The 16,396-nt window shown below is 39.6% G+C and overlaps 1 protein-coding gene across 1 annotated transcript in view; it reads left to right on the top strand.

Annotated features, from left to right (window-relative positions):
* ANXA10 (annexin A10) overlaps positions 1-16,396 on the top strand; it is a 70,893-nt gene that overhangs the window by 6,995 nt on the left and 47,502 nt on the right. Inside the window, exons 2-3 of the mRNA XM_069977833.1 lie at positions 9,463-9,547; positions 13,770-13,864. Of these exons, the coding sequence (XP_069833934.1) occupies positions 9,463-9,547; positions 13,770-13,864 (180 nt within the window). The remainder of the gene's footprint in view (positions 1-9,462; positions 9,548-13,769; positions 13,865-16,396) is intronic.

Below are 16,396 nucleotides of genomic sequence, written 5' to 3'. Positions count from 1 at the left end.
TTTTAGTGATTGCAGAGTTAGCAGCAACACAAGTTAGGAAATATTAGATACAATACACAGCTATATCGACAGCATGTTGTAAGGAAAATGCAGATACTTAGGGGTTTGGTCACCAACAGAAGTCGACTTTGTGATAAGCTTCTTCTGCAAATAAAAGTAAATCAGTACTTACAAGAATATTTAGTATGCTATAATATATGTCTATATGAAACTCTAACTCTAGCTCTTTCGTATACCAATGTGACATTAATAATGATATGAAAATGACATTACATTACACAACTGGCACTTGTTTCATGCTATTCCAGCCAATGTGAAAATGCAGATACATGAGTGAGTAATGGAATGATCAAGTTTGTATAATGGCCGCAAATGAGAGAGCTCCCATGCTTCTTCTGAACCACACCTACAACCAGTGCATGGTGGCTACATTGCACAAAAGTTGTACGCAATCTCTGTTTTTGCACAATTTTTTTGCAAAATTTGCACAACCTTGTTTTTATTATTATTTATTATATATTATTATTATTATTATTATTATTATTATTATTATTATTATTATATGATAGTTAAGACAGAAAATGAAAATCTGCAATACTTCCACTCTGTATTTGGGCAGCAAATGATAAATTTGGCAAATTTGCCACCAAAGTGTACCTAAGCTTTCAGGGAACAATTTGTATTGTAATTGTCTCCATGGGTAGTGGTATTAATAGTTTTTATTGTAAAGGGGGTTATATACACATATATGGATTGATAAAGTTTGGTTATTCTTTATTTGGTAGTGCATGTCTCCTTATATATAGCTTGCCTACTTTTCTTGTTTATTTTGAGATATGTTTTTTGGGCTTGTTTAGTAGACTGCACCCCATTATTCTTGTATGGTGCCTACCTTATATGCTTATATGCATACCTGCCTTTTCAGGAAAATTTTAAAGATAAGCTGTCATGTGTGAGTGTGGTAACCCCGGGGGTGCCAGTTTTTGCTAGCAAGGGCAGGTGTTGGTGTACTACAGCACTTGTCACAGGGACTGAGTGGTACCATATTTTTCGCTTATAAAGACGCACCTGATGATTAGACCCACTCAAGTTTTAGAGGAGACAATAGGAAAAAATATTTTTGGCCTAGGGTATTACACTGTGACAGCTTTAACATAGCTGCAAGGTACCAAGTAATACAGAAGCTGCCATGTATACATTTTCCATTAAAGGGTGTCACTACCTGGCATGCTTAGCATTAGTACCATTTTATGACCACCTTTTCTTGTAAACTCTTATCCAGGTTACACTGTGGAATATAGAGTACACAGCCAACCCGTTAGTAACCAGGATATACAAATCTGTCGGCAGGTTAATGTTTTCTATAGAAGCACCAGCCACTTCATATGACTTTTCACTTAGATGACACAAATGGCAGGTTACAGAGAGTCTGTCATGTATACTCCTACCTTAGAAGGGATCCATTTGATACTAATCAGTTATTGACCAGAGTAATATAATTCCCATTAAGTCAAACAGAGCTCTGCATAGTAGCCTATTTTGGTAGCTCGTGCAACAGGAACAGGCACGTAAGTGACAGGCAATCTGTGACGATAAATATAATGGCTCCCAGTGATTTGAACTTTAAGCAGCTGCACTAACACTGCAGTCACCTGACCATGGCAGGCAGCGTTGCCTCCTAGCAGCACTGCACCCAGGCTGGCAGCAATAAGAGCCAACACACAGAGGCACAGAGTCACGTTGCGGGGGGGGGGGGGGGTAACAATCCTCTTCCCTTATACAGCCATGTTGGTAGTTTTGGTGAAGGTGACTTAAATAGGAACAGTCTTTTTAGTAGTTTTAGACGTGTTACCTGTAGGTTATCCCTTAAGATTTCACAAGGAGATCGAGCGAGGTTAAGTTTTGTACTTCGGCTTTACTTGCTCTTTGCCAACCACTGGGAATAGTCCTGTACAGCTGAATGAATTCCTGAGAATATTTTGGGCAACACGATTACCCCAGACGTAAACAAGTTTTAATTTTAACAGGCCTAGGGTTTAGCAGGCCATAGTTGTTGCAAGTAGATTTGTGAGAAAATCACAAGGGCCAGGCCCTAAAGGTAATTCTCTCTGAAACAACAGACTTGTCAGGATCACTAGATAAGACTGAAAAACTAATCCCCACAGAACTAAGCACTACCTTCTTATAAGTGCTAAAGTTGGGCTAATCCCCTATTGGAGGAGGAACCCATTGTTGGGAACTTTGTAGAAAGGGCCTCTAATAGGTAAGCAAAGTGGGACAGGGTCAGCAATCATGCTCTTGCATGTGCAAAACATCACATAGTAGGAAAACACATTAACCCCTATTGCCTTCAGTGTGCTGGCTTAAATACAATAATACTCAGTGGCGGCATCTTGTGGCCAAAATACAGCAGTGCTATAGTGTCAGGGAGCATAAGGAATTCTCTAGAGACTAAATTCAGTGCCAACTGGAAGAGATAAAAAAAACACAATAGTGGCACATTGGTTCCCTCCCCTCCCCTTTGTGACGCAATTCCATTGACTCTAATGGAGTCACGTCACACAGGGGAGGGGAAATTGTCACACTGGAGGCCGGCGGGTCCGTCCCCAGTGCTTCATGCCGAGGCAGTGTTCAGGAATAGACCAGCGTCGTCCATGGGAACCGAGTGAAGGTTCCTCCAGCGCCAATCCATTCATGTAAAAAAAACAAAGCAATGTACCTGATGGTACATTCACTTTAAGCCATGTCTCCAGTGCCTCTCACTGCCACTGTCTCGCTCTGCATCTAAATCCCCCTCCACCTCCTCTTTCTTTAGATTTCGCAGTTGATGGTCTATCTCATCTAACAAGATGGACTTCTAGCAGTTTTGCAAAGCAAATTATAAGTTTGGGGGAGGAAGAAAAAGAATCAAAGGAGCCTGATTAGTACTGAAGAAGACATTTTCCTGTAATAAGAAATCTTATTCAAAGTGTTTATTGAAAGTGCTGTCATCAGTTATATCACAATAGTATATATATTTTTTTTTACAAATGAACAAATGAAGCTGCTTTTAGCAAGAAAATCAAAATAAAAAGTGTGTTATATAAATCTTCTTCATTGTTTCCAGTTCCATAAATGCAGGCAACAATGTTAGCAACAGAGATTTTAATTCTGGTTACCATGGCTATGTCATGGACATGTATAGATCTCTACTATAATTGTGTTGCTTTCTTGACTATAATATATAAAAAAACAATGTCCCTAGACGTAACTAAAATGAAAACTTCCATTGTTTACATTGCTGGCTACATTTGGAGAGCTGGAAAATAATACATAATGTGAGTAAGGTTTGTATTACCTAGTGACATTTCATGACTGCACAGCTTCATTTATATAAATACAGAGCCCTCTTAAAGAGCAATTCAGCCTTGAAAGTGTATTTCACACTGCACAATCCTCCCCATGTTATTGGGCAACAGAGCTCTATTGATACAGATAACTAATCCCTATATAAACTTATTTCACAATGATGTTTTTACAGTAAAGAAATATCTAAAAAGGTGACAAACAACATCCTATGCATAATAAGTCACATTTTACTAATAACGATTTTTTCCTTGCAGAAAAACTCACACAAAAAAAAATTACAAAATGGGTACACCTGGCTTATATTAGGCTCTGCCCCCTTTCCCCCATCAGGATTCACTAAGAGGCGCACACCTCTTAGTAAATCCGGCAGGCTGGGCGCCCGAACCTGCGTCCGTTGTACTAAATCTATACCTGCTTCCAGCAGGTGTAGATTTGGATTATGATTATGAATCATGATAAATAAAGCGCAGGAGGATGTTATTGTTCACATTGCCTTCAATGCAACACATTTTTCTACTAACAGCCGTGCTTTTTGGGCAGGGCTTCACAGCCGAAGCCCCACTAAGCCCCGCCCACAACGCCACCATTGGTCCCACCGCCGCAACGTCTCCGGTGCATAGGCCCCGCCCCCTCAGTGGCCATTAGTATGGTGGGGCCTAGCCCTTTATGCTGGCTTGTCCAATGGTCGTCAATGGGCGGAGCCTATGCGCAGATGGCGTCACGGTATGGTATGAAAACTAGTGAATTTACCCTTTACACCTGTGTAGAGAAGTCATAATGCAAAAAGGGGGTGACGGTGTCACTTTAAATCCTATGTGAAGTAATTGGTTATACAGATCAGACATACAATGCACGAGAGAAAGGGTGCGGACTACTGTATGTATCATTTTATATAATTTGGTGCCTAATTTAAATGCTGTTTTTGTTTTCTTGCTATGCCCTTCTGTTCTCAAGATAAAGGTGGTTTTGGTTGTTGGTAATTCTCAATGAACAGTGAGTCAGAGAAGTGGGGTGGGAAATCAAGGCTATTCAGTATATCTTTATATCTCATTTTTAACAGTGAAGCCTGCATTCTCAGTCTTAGCTATTTCAATCTTTCTTGTGTGATGATATGATTTGCTAAGTATTAATGTGGTGGTGTTGTGTGCAGCGCGGTAGTACTGCATAGGTGCTGCCCTGCCAGTGAGCAGTGACAGACGGATGGTTACTGGTTGGATGGAATAGCGTGACTCCACTGGTGTACTGGTTGGCCGAGGTATAGCCCTGCTCGGTGGTAATCTGTTGTGATGCCAGTGCCGGTTGGGCACACAGGTATGGTGGCACACCTGCTTTTATTGTGAGTGGGCTGGCTATACCTTTTTCCCCTGTGGACAGTAATCTGCTGGGCTGTTTCAGGGTCCCTTGAGCAATTATCACGGTGGTCCGGAGTGGTGTAGTGACCCACCCGGACTATTGGCACTGCCACCCACAGAAAGGGGAGATAACCCAAGGAAAGTGTTATTACTGTGTCAGTGCTTGGTGAAGAACCACAGAGTTCTGTTAAAATAAATGTAAATTTGTTTACTGTGAAGATACTTGATACAGGAAAATACAGTATACTTTCGTCTTGATAAGTTACACTTGAAACAGAAACAGATCAGTACTAAGAGTTGAAAGAATAATGCAGCCGTGCTGGCCGAGTTGCGTGTTGAGAGGTAGAAAAGGATCAGAAGAGTAGAGAGAAGGATGTCGAGAGAGTCCCAACCCAAGTAGTACTGTGCTCTGCTGGAACCTTAGAGGTAGAATAAGTAGAATACTTGAAAGTAGAGATAATACTTGTGCCCGTGTTTTGACTCTTTGCACCACCTATTGCCCACCAGTGTCGGGTGACCCATCCTAGAGGGTGACACAAGCCCCAGACCTTGTTACTTGGGATGAGTAGAGTGGTCAGAGTTCTCTGATTACACCATGCTGCGAGATAGAGTTCTTAGGCTTCTAGCAACTTTGCTCTATCCAGATCAGTTACTTTACTTCTTGTGGATACTGTCCTGCACTATGTTCCTCTTGTCCACTTCGTGGGTTAGTATGGTCTAGTAGTGACTTAACACTGCATAGTGTGTAATAGGGTTACTTTAGGGGAAACTGTGTCTAGGTATATGTGCTCTGTTCAACATCTAGACCACAACTCAACTGGGGACCTGGCAGGAGCCAGGGCCCAGCTGGACTGCTGTAGGGAGCGTTCTATCTGACGTCCTTCCTCCAGTCAAAAGCAAGAAGACCTCACACTTCCTCTACCTATGTGACTTCCTTCCTACAGCATGTGTAAACTGTGCTGTGAGTGCCTGAGTAAAAAACAAAGAGAAAGAAGAAAGAACTCTCATTGGTGTACAGATCCATATGGTACATAAGAAAACAATAACCCTTTAGTTCCTACAGATGTGCAATATCTGGACACAAACACTTATAACAACTACATCTAGTGGCAAACCTTTGGTACTGCTCCATTACCTCTTACACTTTCAAGTGCAGACTTTTACGAAGGGTGTAACCAATAGCAACACCCGTAGTGGGATACCACATTAAATCGTCTAAATATGCAGCACTGTTTTCCACATGGTCTTTTAATAATCTGTTCATTGGCCTCTGAAACATGGCTGGAGCACCAAAAAGTGATCATGACAAACCATCTTTTTTTTTTCTCGTCGGTAAATCGTGCCAATAACCGTTAGATAAATCTACAAAGAAATATTTTCCAATCTATCAATAAGATTGTCATTTTAAATTGGCAAACTATCAAACAGAATTACAGCAAGACATTTATAAAAAGATCTTTTTTCTAGAATTTGCTGGTAATGCAATGCAATGCATTTAGTCATGTACTACCGCTGTACATCTATTTTTGTTATACCAGATTTTTGGGCAAGAATTATAATAAACCCACAAGTCTGGAGAAAGCCAAGTTTCTACCGCTAGGGCCACATCTACAGTATCTACAGTACAGTACAGTATCAGTATTTTTTTGAGAATCCATCAGTGTGGCATTAGTTTTGCATCAGTTTTTTAGATCTTTAAAAACTGGTAGTATGGTAATATATAGCCACAGTCTGGAGCCTGCCTAGGGCTTGCTTGAAAAATGGACGGCACATGGATGCTGCTTTCCTGTATCATCCGTTATAAAATTTACTTCTATTGCAGCCTCAGTGATAAGTGGTCAAAAACAGATTCTTTTCCAAATTGTTGCAGGGCCGCCCAGCCAACCAGCAGCTGAGGTGGGACTCCGCTGCAGGTGCTGATTGGCTCAGGAGGCCTGAAACATCATGGCTCCAGAACTCATAAATGGATGTACAGTGGGATAGAGCAGTAGGAAGAAGCCAGGGGTTGTTTATTATTTTCAAACAACCCTTCCCCAGGCAGATCTCTAAAAAGGCCCTTGCTCGGAGTACCCCTTTAAACTGTGATTTGTATAATAAACTTTAATATACTTTATGCAACGGAGGAAAATGTAACATTTTCTGCTATGCTTCACTGTACTTTGGTTCTTGCACTTTCAAAATCTTTTCCATCATTTTAGTAAATAGCATGTACACAATTGTTTGGCTTTTATATTCCTGTGTGTTTTGTGTAAAGGTCAGTAATAAGTAAAATAATGGATAGTAGTCTGTCCATGTCATCCTACAAATAAACAGACAACATGATATAGTGTACAGTAAGGGATTTACACTGTATACTGTACTGTGAATCAATTCATGCTAAAAGAAAAATTCAATAACGGTAACATATAACCTCTTTAACTCCATGAGTTAAACTCCCCAGAGTTTAACTATAACATGAGCAAGCTCAATGGGTAAAATGTTTTTATACATTTCAAGTAGAGATGAGCGGATCTACAGTATTAACGAAGCAAAGTGCTTTGCTATGCTCGACTGTCAGCTTGTCAGCCGCCTGCCTTTGAACGCCACTTCGGTGCCTGAGCTGCCCTTTCCATTGTGTGAACTGACAGTTCTGTGTGGCCGCTATTCAATGAATAGCAGCTGCACAAAACTGACACGTCAGTTTTCGCTGCGGCCGCTAGGGATTCCAGCAGGAGTATATACTATGTGTATACACTCTGGCGGTGATCCCATTGACTGCAGTGCAATGTCAATTATCTTTTAATCACGGATGTTGTAAATCGGCACCAGCGGCCGTGATTAATAGAAAATTTACACTGTGTCAACTTAAGTCCATTTTAACACATTTTTTGGCTAAGTGCAAGGTTTTTTAAAGGGGCACCCACACTTATCTATTCAAACATAGTACTTTGCAGTGCATTTAAAACCTATTAAAAGCGCATTTCAAAAACCATGTGAAAAAATGTGAGCGCTTTTGGAAAGCCTTTGCATTTTTGACAAATACTAATGATTAGTAGAGAAATTGTTTATTTACCTGTCTTCCCTCCCCCAGTGTCCGCTTTTGTGTCTGCAGCTGCCTCCAGCCTGCTCAGGCAATCACTGACTGAGGGACAGCTCCGCAGCTAGTGATTGGCTGAGCAGGCTGTCACTCTGTCACTCTTTTGTCTCAAGAGTAATAGCTCTCTCAGCCTATCACTGGCTGCGGCCCTGTCCCTTCTCAGTCAGTCAGTGATTGGCTGAGTGGAGAGTGACAGCCCACTCAGCCAATCATTGACTGACTGATTGGCTGAGCGGGCTGTCAATCACAGGCCATGGCACTGTCCCTTAGTTAGTGATTGCCCAAGTGGGCTGGAGGTGGCTGAAGACATGGAATAAGACACCAGGGGAGCATGGACAGGTAATTATAGCTTTGTTAAGGTTCGGTTTGCAAAGTTTGCAAGTTTTGCAGTAAAAATTTGCTAGCTTTGCAAATTGAATTTTCAAATAATTTGCTCATCTCTAATAGCATTGCTCTAAAAAATGCAAATATGCTTCATGTAATAGCCCTCTAACTGGTAAGGTTTGGACTTAACGGTGTCATCAACAATGATTGGAGTTATTAAATCTCCTCTATCTTCTTCATATGGCCCAGACCACCATGATAATTTCTTTTAGCTATAACTCAATAATGCCCCTGAAAGCAATGGTGAGATAGTGAACTAAACTGTAATTGTGCACCATACAGTAAAAAATACACTATTCTGTACTCTACTCATTAAAGTGGTATTCCTGTCTGAAGTAATTATGCCCTGTCCACACTATCCACATGATAGGGCATAACTAATAGATCATGAAGGGTCTGACCACTCAGGCCCTCACAATCTGGAGCAAGGGGCCGAGAACATCCCCACAGCACACAAGCACAGCCCACAACTCCCTTCATTCTCTACAGAGTCATTAAAGATAACTGAATTACTGTTTTTTTTTTGTCAGTGTCATAGAAAATTAACAAAGTTTCCTGTAGCTCCAATAATACATAGCATTGATCAGTTAGATTGGTGCTCACATCCCTGATCCACGTAAAGTGACACTGTCACCCCCTTTTCCATTCTGACTCATCTACACAGGTGTAATGGGTACATTTTGCAGTTTTCATACCTTATTTTATATCATACATCATGGTGCTTGTTTAAGTAAAAAGTGATCTTTTATCAACTGCAGATTGTGCTAAGTGGGTGGGGCTTTACGGCACCCCACCCTGTGACGTCATCAGCACATTGGCTCCGCCCCTAAATACCCATTGGTATGGGACGACCTAAAGGGGTGGGGCCTAGACCTTTAGGCCAGCCTTTTCCAATGGTCGGCAGGGGTGGGGACTATGTGTCTATGACTTTGTGGATGGGCGGGGTCAATGGTGGTGCTGTGGGCAGGGCTAAGTGGTGCTATTGCCATGAAGCCCCGCCCACTTAGCCAATCTGCAGTTGATAAAAGATCACTTTTTACTTGAACAAGCACCATAAGGTAAGATATAAAACAAGGTATGAAAACTGCAAAATTTACCCATTACACCTGTGTTGAGGAGTCAGAATGCAAAAAGGGAGTGACAGTGTCACTTTAAATTCCACAACCGCTATTGATCACAGCATTTACGTGGTTAAATAACTGAAATAAGCCATACAAACTATGTAAATAAAAAATTATGTATTTTTACCATTGATATTGATATGTCACTTGTGTAATTATTCTTTCTATTTTTACTATTCAGCAGGTCCAGGCGACACTATTCCCAAACCCCAACTGTGATCCCATGATGGATGCACAGCTTATTGGAGGGGCACTACAAGGATTTGGTCTGTATTATCTTGTAACATTAAACATGTTTGTATAATATTTATGTACAAGGAGTACATGGACGTACTAGCTCTCATCAGAACCAATGCAGTATTGCTGTTTGATGTATTCCCATACTCTCTTCCACCCAAAAACAAATAAAAGTTAACCAATAAATTCCATTCACCCTATATTGCACAATGGGCCGAGAAGAAGTGCAAGTGTATGCAAAGGGACAGATGGTCAGCATCAGCAATTTTTAAACAAAACCAGGAGTGGATTGGAAACACAGAAAAGCTATGTTCACACATTGTTGAAATTGAGGAGATGTCCGTCATTTTATCACAAATAATGTCTGTTCTTTCAAAACAACGGCAAATTGTTTTTTTTTCTTTAATTACTTGCTGTTAAATGATGGCCATCAACTCAATTTCAACAGTGTGTGAAAAAAACTTTCTGTGTTTTCAATCTACTCCTGGTTGAAAAATACTGACCATAATACTGAGCAAAAATACTGTGTGGAAACATAGCCTAACACTGTATAAACAGAAAAGGGAAAGCAATAGAATAGCTGTCTTGTATCCATTGATTCCCATAAAAATATAAAGTTTATAAATAAATTGTATGGACCTTAAAAAAGTGGCATTAACAAATACAATTGATAACACAAAAAACATACCCTCATGTGGCAAGGTCAAGGGAAAAATAAAAAGGTATGGCATTTGGAATGGGGAGATGAAAGGTTTAAAAATCACTACATTCCTAAAGGATTTATCCAGCCTTATAAAATTGATAGTCTATCCTTAGCATAGGCCATCAACATTAGATTAATACTTAAAAAAGGAGCCTGAGGAGTCTCATTTAAGAGTCTCGACACACAGGACTAGCCAGATATCCCACCAGGAAGGACCCAGCCAAGGGGTGGCTCCTGTAGGGAAACCACCAAACCACCATATTAAGTGGCCCTATAAGTCAGTGTAATGACAAGGGAAAAAGTACTTTAACCAGCAGCCAGCAGTGTCATCTTTGGCTGGTCTCCCTGAGATCAGCGATCTGTTTCTCTTATCAACATTAGATTGACACGGATCTGATTCAATGCACCCCTGCTAATCAGATGTGTGAAGGGGCATTACCACTAGTACAGGTACTGTAACCTCCTCAATGTGTTACCTGCATCTCTGTTGAGATGAATGGGACAATGCTGCAGTACCTTGCATTGCTAGTGCTAGTAATGGTACTAATAGTACAGAGTTCCAATAAGAGCAGTCTTTAGCACTAATCTTGCCATCAAAAGAGTGAAAATCGACGATTTCCAATATATTAATAAAAAATCATCATAGTGAACTGGTCCTAATAACGGCAAAATTTATCCTGAAAATATTTCATTACAGAAAAAAAGATGCTTTAATTATAACATCTGACCTTAAACAATCAATAATCTGGTAAAGCCTTCATGTCAGCCCCTCCTCCCCTTCCTCAGCACTTACTGATCTTGCTGTAATTGTTTCTGTTATTTAGCACAATTTTTGATAACTGATCATTTTAAGCACTTTAGCAACTGCTCCACACAACACTTCATCTACAAGGAATTTAATAGGGTTTAATTACTAGGCACTGTATGCTAAAGGCACAAATGCTGCTCATCTGAGATACATTCAGTTTATAGTTTAAATGATGCATCTACATTGAATTTTTAATCGGGTATATAGGAATGCTAGGCAGAGTTATAGGCAATTATAAATTTAGACATCTCATTAGCAATTTATTCTCAGCACAGATCAAAAGTTGTGAGCTATAAATTAAGCAGCTATTCTTTTATGCAAAGATAAACGTGTACATACAGCGTATACTAAATTTACTGCAACACAATCTGATGTCTGCGCAGCATAAACTATCCTGCGTGCGCAGCGCTTTGTATCATCATGGTAAATGGTAAGAAGAGACATTTTGTTACTGACCTTCCTCCTTAAATTCTAGCGATTTAGAGAATGACTTTGTTCCCTACTATGTTTCCTATATCATTTTAATCAAGGGAAAACTTTATTGGTTGCTCTATGAGAGATTAAAGTTTATGCACCTCTATGCCTCAATTACGCACTTAATCTTCCACACACAAAAAGATGTAAATTGCATTTTACTGAGTAATTATATTATAGAGTAAACTAATGGTCTAGATGCTCTAAAGTAAAAAAGTCAACCTATTGATTACATTAAGTTTATATATATATATATATATATATATATATAGATTCATATATATATATATTATTTTATTTTTTTAAAAGTTGGTGTTTTTTTTTTCATTTTACTGTCCAATAATATGAAATATTGTTGTTTTCACATTAGTAACATAGCACTCTGAATGATATTTTGTGGTGTTGAGTACAGCAGTCATTACCAAAACAATCTCTCATTAAAGTGAACTTGTCACCACTTTAAAGCTTTGTTCACATTACGTATAACACCATCCACTGCATAGCAACGGACGGTGTTATACTGCCAGATGGCAGGTGGCGTTCTGTACGTTCCTGCAGCCAATACTGCTGTATCAGCTGCAGGAACATTATCTTTTTACAATTGACTTGCGGGCACCGTTGGGTGTGCCCGCAATTCAATTAAGCATTTACTAAAATGCAAAGTACGGCAGCCGGTTGTATTTTACATTGTTTAAACAGCTATTGTTTCTGGACACTGTTCTAAAGAACGTTAAAATAACAAAGTGGGGACATGGCGGGTGGCATTGCACTGAATTCAACATTGTGTGAACATAGCCTAATGCTGCCTGAACCATTCCTGTCCCACCGGCCTTGATTGATAGATTTCTCACTGTACAGGTATAGAAAGAGATCTATCAATCAAGGCAGGTGGGGTGGGGAGAAGCTACCAGGGATCACCCTGACAACGCATGGTTCGGGCAGCATAAAAGTGATGTCATATTTCCTGTAAAAGCAATAGCCTGCTTTCTGCGTTTTCTTTCTCCAGGTGTACCGTGTTAAAAAGTCTCTGAACTTCTCCAAACTTATAAGAACAGCTTAAATACAATGGCTGCTTAAATAATCTTGCAAAGAATAAAAAAATACATGTAATGAAAAAAACTAATGAAATATTTTGTTACTAAAAAAAACAAAACATTCCTGCAATATATATACCACGTGAAGTTGACGTGAACTAACGTGAAGGGGTTAATGAGAGAGAAAAATTTCAAAAACTTGTCATAAGGGGACAAAAAGTTAGTAAATGCTTGTTATGGAGCTTATTCCGCCTGTAAACTACACTGATGGAATTTTTTTCATTATTTTACAGCCTATGATGCTTTGATTGTAAGGTTGCTTCCTTTTGTTGCTATTCTTCCTTGTTCCAATAGAGATATAGATATTGTACTATTTAGTTGACTATCTGAACTTTTTCCTGAATAGTCAAATGGGTGTGAACTTTATTTTAAAAGGGGGTGCCTGCTAGGCTTCAAAGGGTGTGAGCCTGATTCACACCTTCTCCGCCTCATATTCCTACCTCCTGAAAATGATTTCCGCCCCCCTAAGCCTCATAATTACACCTCCTGAACCTCATTACATCATCTCAGCCCATATTCACACACCCCTGATCCTCATTCACACTTCACAGACTCATATTTACACCCCCAAAGCTGACACATGACCCTTAGCCTCATTACACCCCTATCCATAAAGAAGTATTCACAATTCTTTTTCAAATCTGGCAAAAAATCCAGATAGTCATCACAATAGTAAAATCACTATATCTGGGGAGCAGGGGATGTAGCAAAAAAAACAAAAAACTGACCAAAATACTGCTAAGTGAGGCTTCTAAAGTCAATGGCATCACAGCAATAACGGACGTCTTTTTAAATAGAAAAGGCAGCGTTTGACGTTGTCTGAACATAGCCGTAAGGGGATATTCACATTGGGCAGGGGCGTTGTTGTCCTAATTAAAAAAAAAAGAAACATGTTAAAACCATAACATATCTGTTCATATCTGTAGTACTGTAATATTTACCTTTTTGGGACTGTATCACTTATATATTATGATAGCTTTTTAAGAAATAAATATATAAATAAATAAAACAGCCACAAAGACTTGTGGGAAAAATTACCAATTATATAGAGTAATTATGACCATTAACTACTTTTTTCTATATAAGAAGAAAAACACATGTCCAGAGGTGTTACATGATATATTTGTTGAAGAAGCTAACGACTAACATTATGCTATCATCTTCCTCTCCAGGTTGTGACAAGGACGTCTTGATTGATATTCTTACCCAACGCAGCAGTGCACAAAGAATTATGATTGCAGAGGCCTATGGGAGTTTATATGGCAGGGTATAAAATAACTAAATATTTGATATGTGCATAGAATGACGTGTTCCCTTATAATTAGATACTATTTATTGTATAATTATAGCTATGTTGTTTTTTGACATGATCATGGAAGGTACGTGCATATAAAGTACTACAGTTACTTTATTCTGCATATATTTATTAACATTTACAACTTAAATCCCAACACATCACATTTCTGACTGGGTAGTTAAAGGGATTGTCAGGGTAGCAGGAAAGCTATTATCTATCTACGTCTTCCCAGAGCTTCACTTCTGCCACTCTATCATTTCCACAGATATAGTCTCCGAGATAAGAGGGTGGGTACAGTACAGCAATTGCTGCATTTGGGCAAAAACCAATATTCAATGTACAATTGCTGTACAATGTTGAGGCAACATTGTGCAGAGATTGGATAGGATTTACAGCTCTTTGGACATTCAGATTATCCATGCTTAGGGCCCACACCAACAGATATCTGACAGAGTTTTGCAGCCAAAGCCAGGAACAGACTATAAACCGAGAACAGGTCATAAAGAAAAGACTGAGATTTCCCCTCTTTTCAAATTCATTCCTGGATTTGGCTGTGAAAATCTGACAGATATCTGTGTGTTTAATAGGACACTTGAAAAAAAGGCCCAACCCTTTCCCCACATTGTATGTTGTATTACAATTCAACTCCATTTCCTTCAATGGAGCTGAGGTGTAAAACCCGACCAAAACTGAGGACAGGAGAGGTGCTGTTTCTGTAAGAAAGCAGCCAAGTATTATAATGGGGGCCACGCTTTGTCACCTGGCTTTCCCACAAACAGATCTAAAAACAAAACTACTATGCAGAAGACTAAATGGCCCTAATCCACAGGAATATTATCGTTCGAATTATCGTTACATCGTTCGCAACTAAACGATAATCGTTGGGTTGAATAGCAATTAACGACTAAACGACGAACGAGAAATCGTTGATCGCTTAATAAGACCTGGACCTATTTTTATTGTTTCTCGTTCGCAAATCGTTCACATTGAATAAGACGTCGTTTGGTCGTTCGCAGTAGCATTGAGCGCGATTGTGGCGACAAGACGACCGCAAGAACGATTATAAGTAACGATTATCGTTCCAGGTAAATGGGTAAACGATTTCAGGTCAATCGCAATAGCGGTCGTTTGAAATTGTTTATCATTAACAATTATGCGAACGATAATCGTCCAGTGGAATAGGACCCTTACACTTGGGGGAGGGGTGTTGTTGCTGGCATGGCCTCAATGTATAACCCCCGTACAGTGCACTCTATCTTCTCTGCCAGGCTAGCACTTAACTCTTAGAGCTGTGGCGATGCCGCATATTACCCACACCTGTCAGGGGAGCTGTATTAAATTTAGGGATGAATTGGAGGTGTTGCAATGTTGATGGTAACAACGCGTCCACTGCTGGTCCTTAAACCCCCCACGTGGCAAAAGCCCCACCGGGCCATGAAAGAATGGTCCAGTCTGAAGCTGGTCCCTGGAGGAAAAAAAGGTTGGGGACTGCTGCTTTAGAGCATATCCTTGATGAGGTAGAGCAGACTGTGCAGAGCATGTCAGTACCTCCATCTAATATATGACAACTAAAAGAAGCTATTCTATCTGCATATTCTATTATATAGACCTGTAAAATTATCTTAACATCTAGTGTAATCTATGCTACAATGAACTGCTGCAGTTCTCAAGATCAAAGAAAGCCTAATGCCTCTCGCATCTAATAAAGTGGCCATTCAGTGACATTTTGGTCAAAATGTTCATTTTAGTATTCTAGTTCAGGCAACTGTATGGTTTTTTTTTTGCGATATGCTAGTATACCTTTTGTATCAACTCTTTATGATTTTCAAAGTCCTTGTTTGTAGTAATTAAAATTGAATCTATATTCTTTACTTCCAGGTGATAAAAATCTGTCCATAGTCATAAAAGTTTACGCACCTTTTTGGCCGCATATCAGGCCCTGAAAAAGAGGCCTTACAGTAAGGCTTACTTCAAATATTGTAGATGGCCAGAAATGAGCAGCAAAACAACAGGATTTACCAAAGAATCATGTAACAACCAAGTGCTTCACCTGTATTTGCCCTGAAGCTACAGTTATTTGGTTCTTGGCCATGCTAAACATTGTAGTAGAACCCTGTAGTAGCAACTTGGGAGCCCTGTCTCACTGTAATGGGCTCTGTACCTGTGTGATCACCACATGACCAGGACAGGTACTACTCAGTTCCATTGGAGGATCCATTTCATGGAAATAAGGTTTTTGTATGTGGACTCCATAAAAAAAATTAGGTATACCACTAAATCCTGATTACATCTTGGTACATAGGTATGCAGTGTCCCATTGAAAGGCATCAACACCTTATTCAGGATTCATGTGACATGGATGTAAAATATATGTTTGTGAATAGAAGCTATATTATAAAACCTATGCCAGCAGTTTGTTAAGGCTGCGTTCACACTATGTATATTTCAGTCAGTATATGTAGATTTCAGTCAGTATATTTCAGTCAGTATTGCAACCAAAAC

This window comes from Dendropsophus ebraccatus, chromosome 7 (assembly GCF_027789765.1).
Source record: "Dendropsophus ebraccatus isolate aDenEbr1 chromosome 7, aDenEbr1.pat, whole genome shotgun sequence".
Lineage (NCBI taxonomy): Eukaryota > Metazoa > Chordata > Amphibia > Anura > Hylidae > Dendropsophus > Dendropsophus ebraccatus.
The sequence above is the reverse complement of the archived record's forward strand: the minus strand, read 5'-3'. Positions and strand labels throughout refer to the sequence as shown.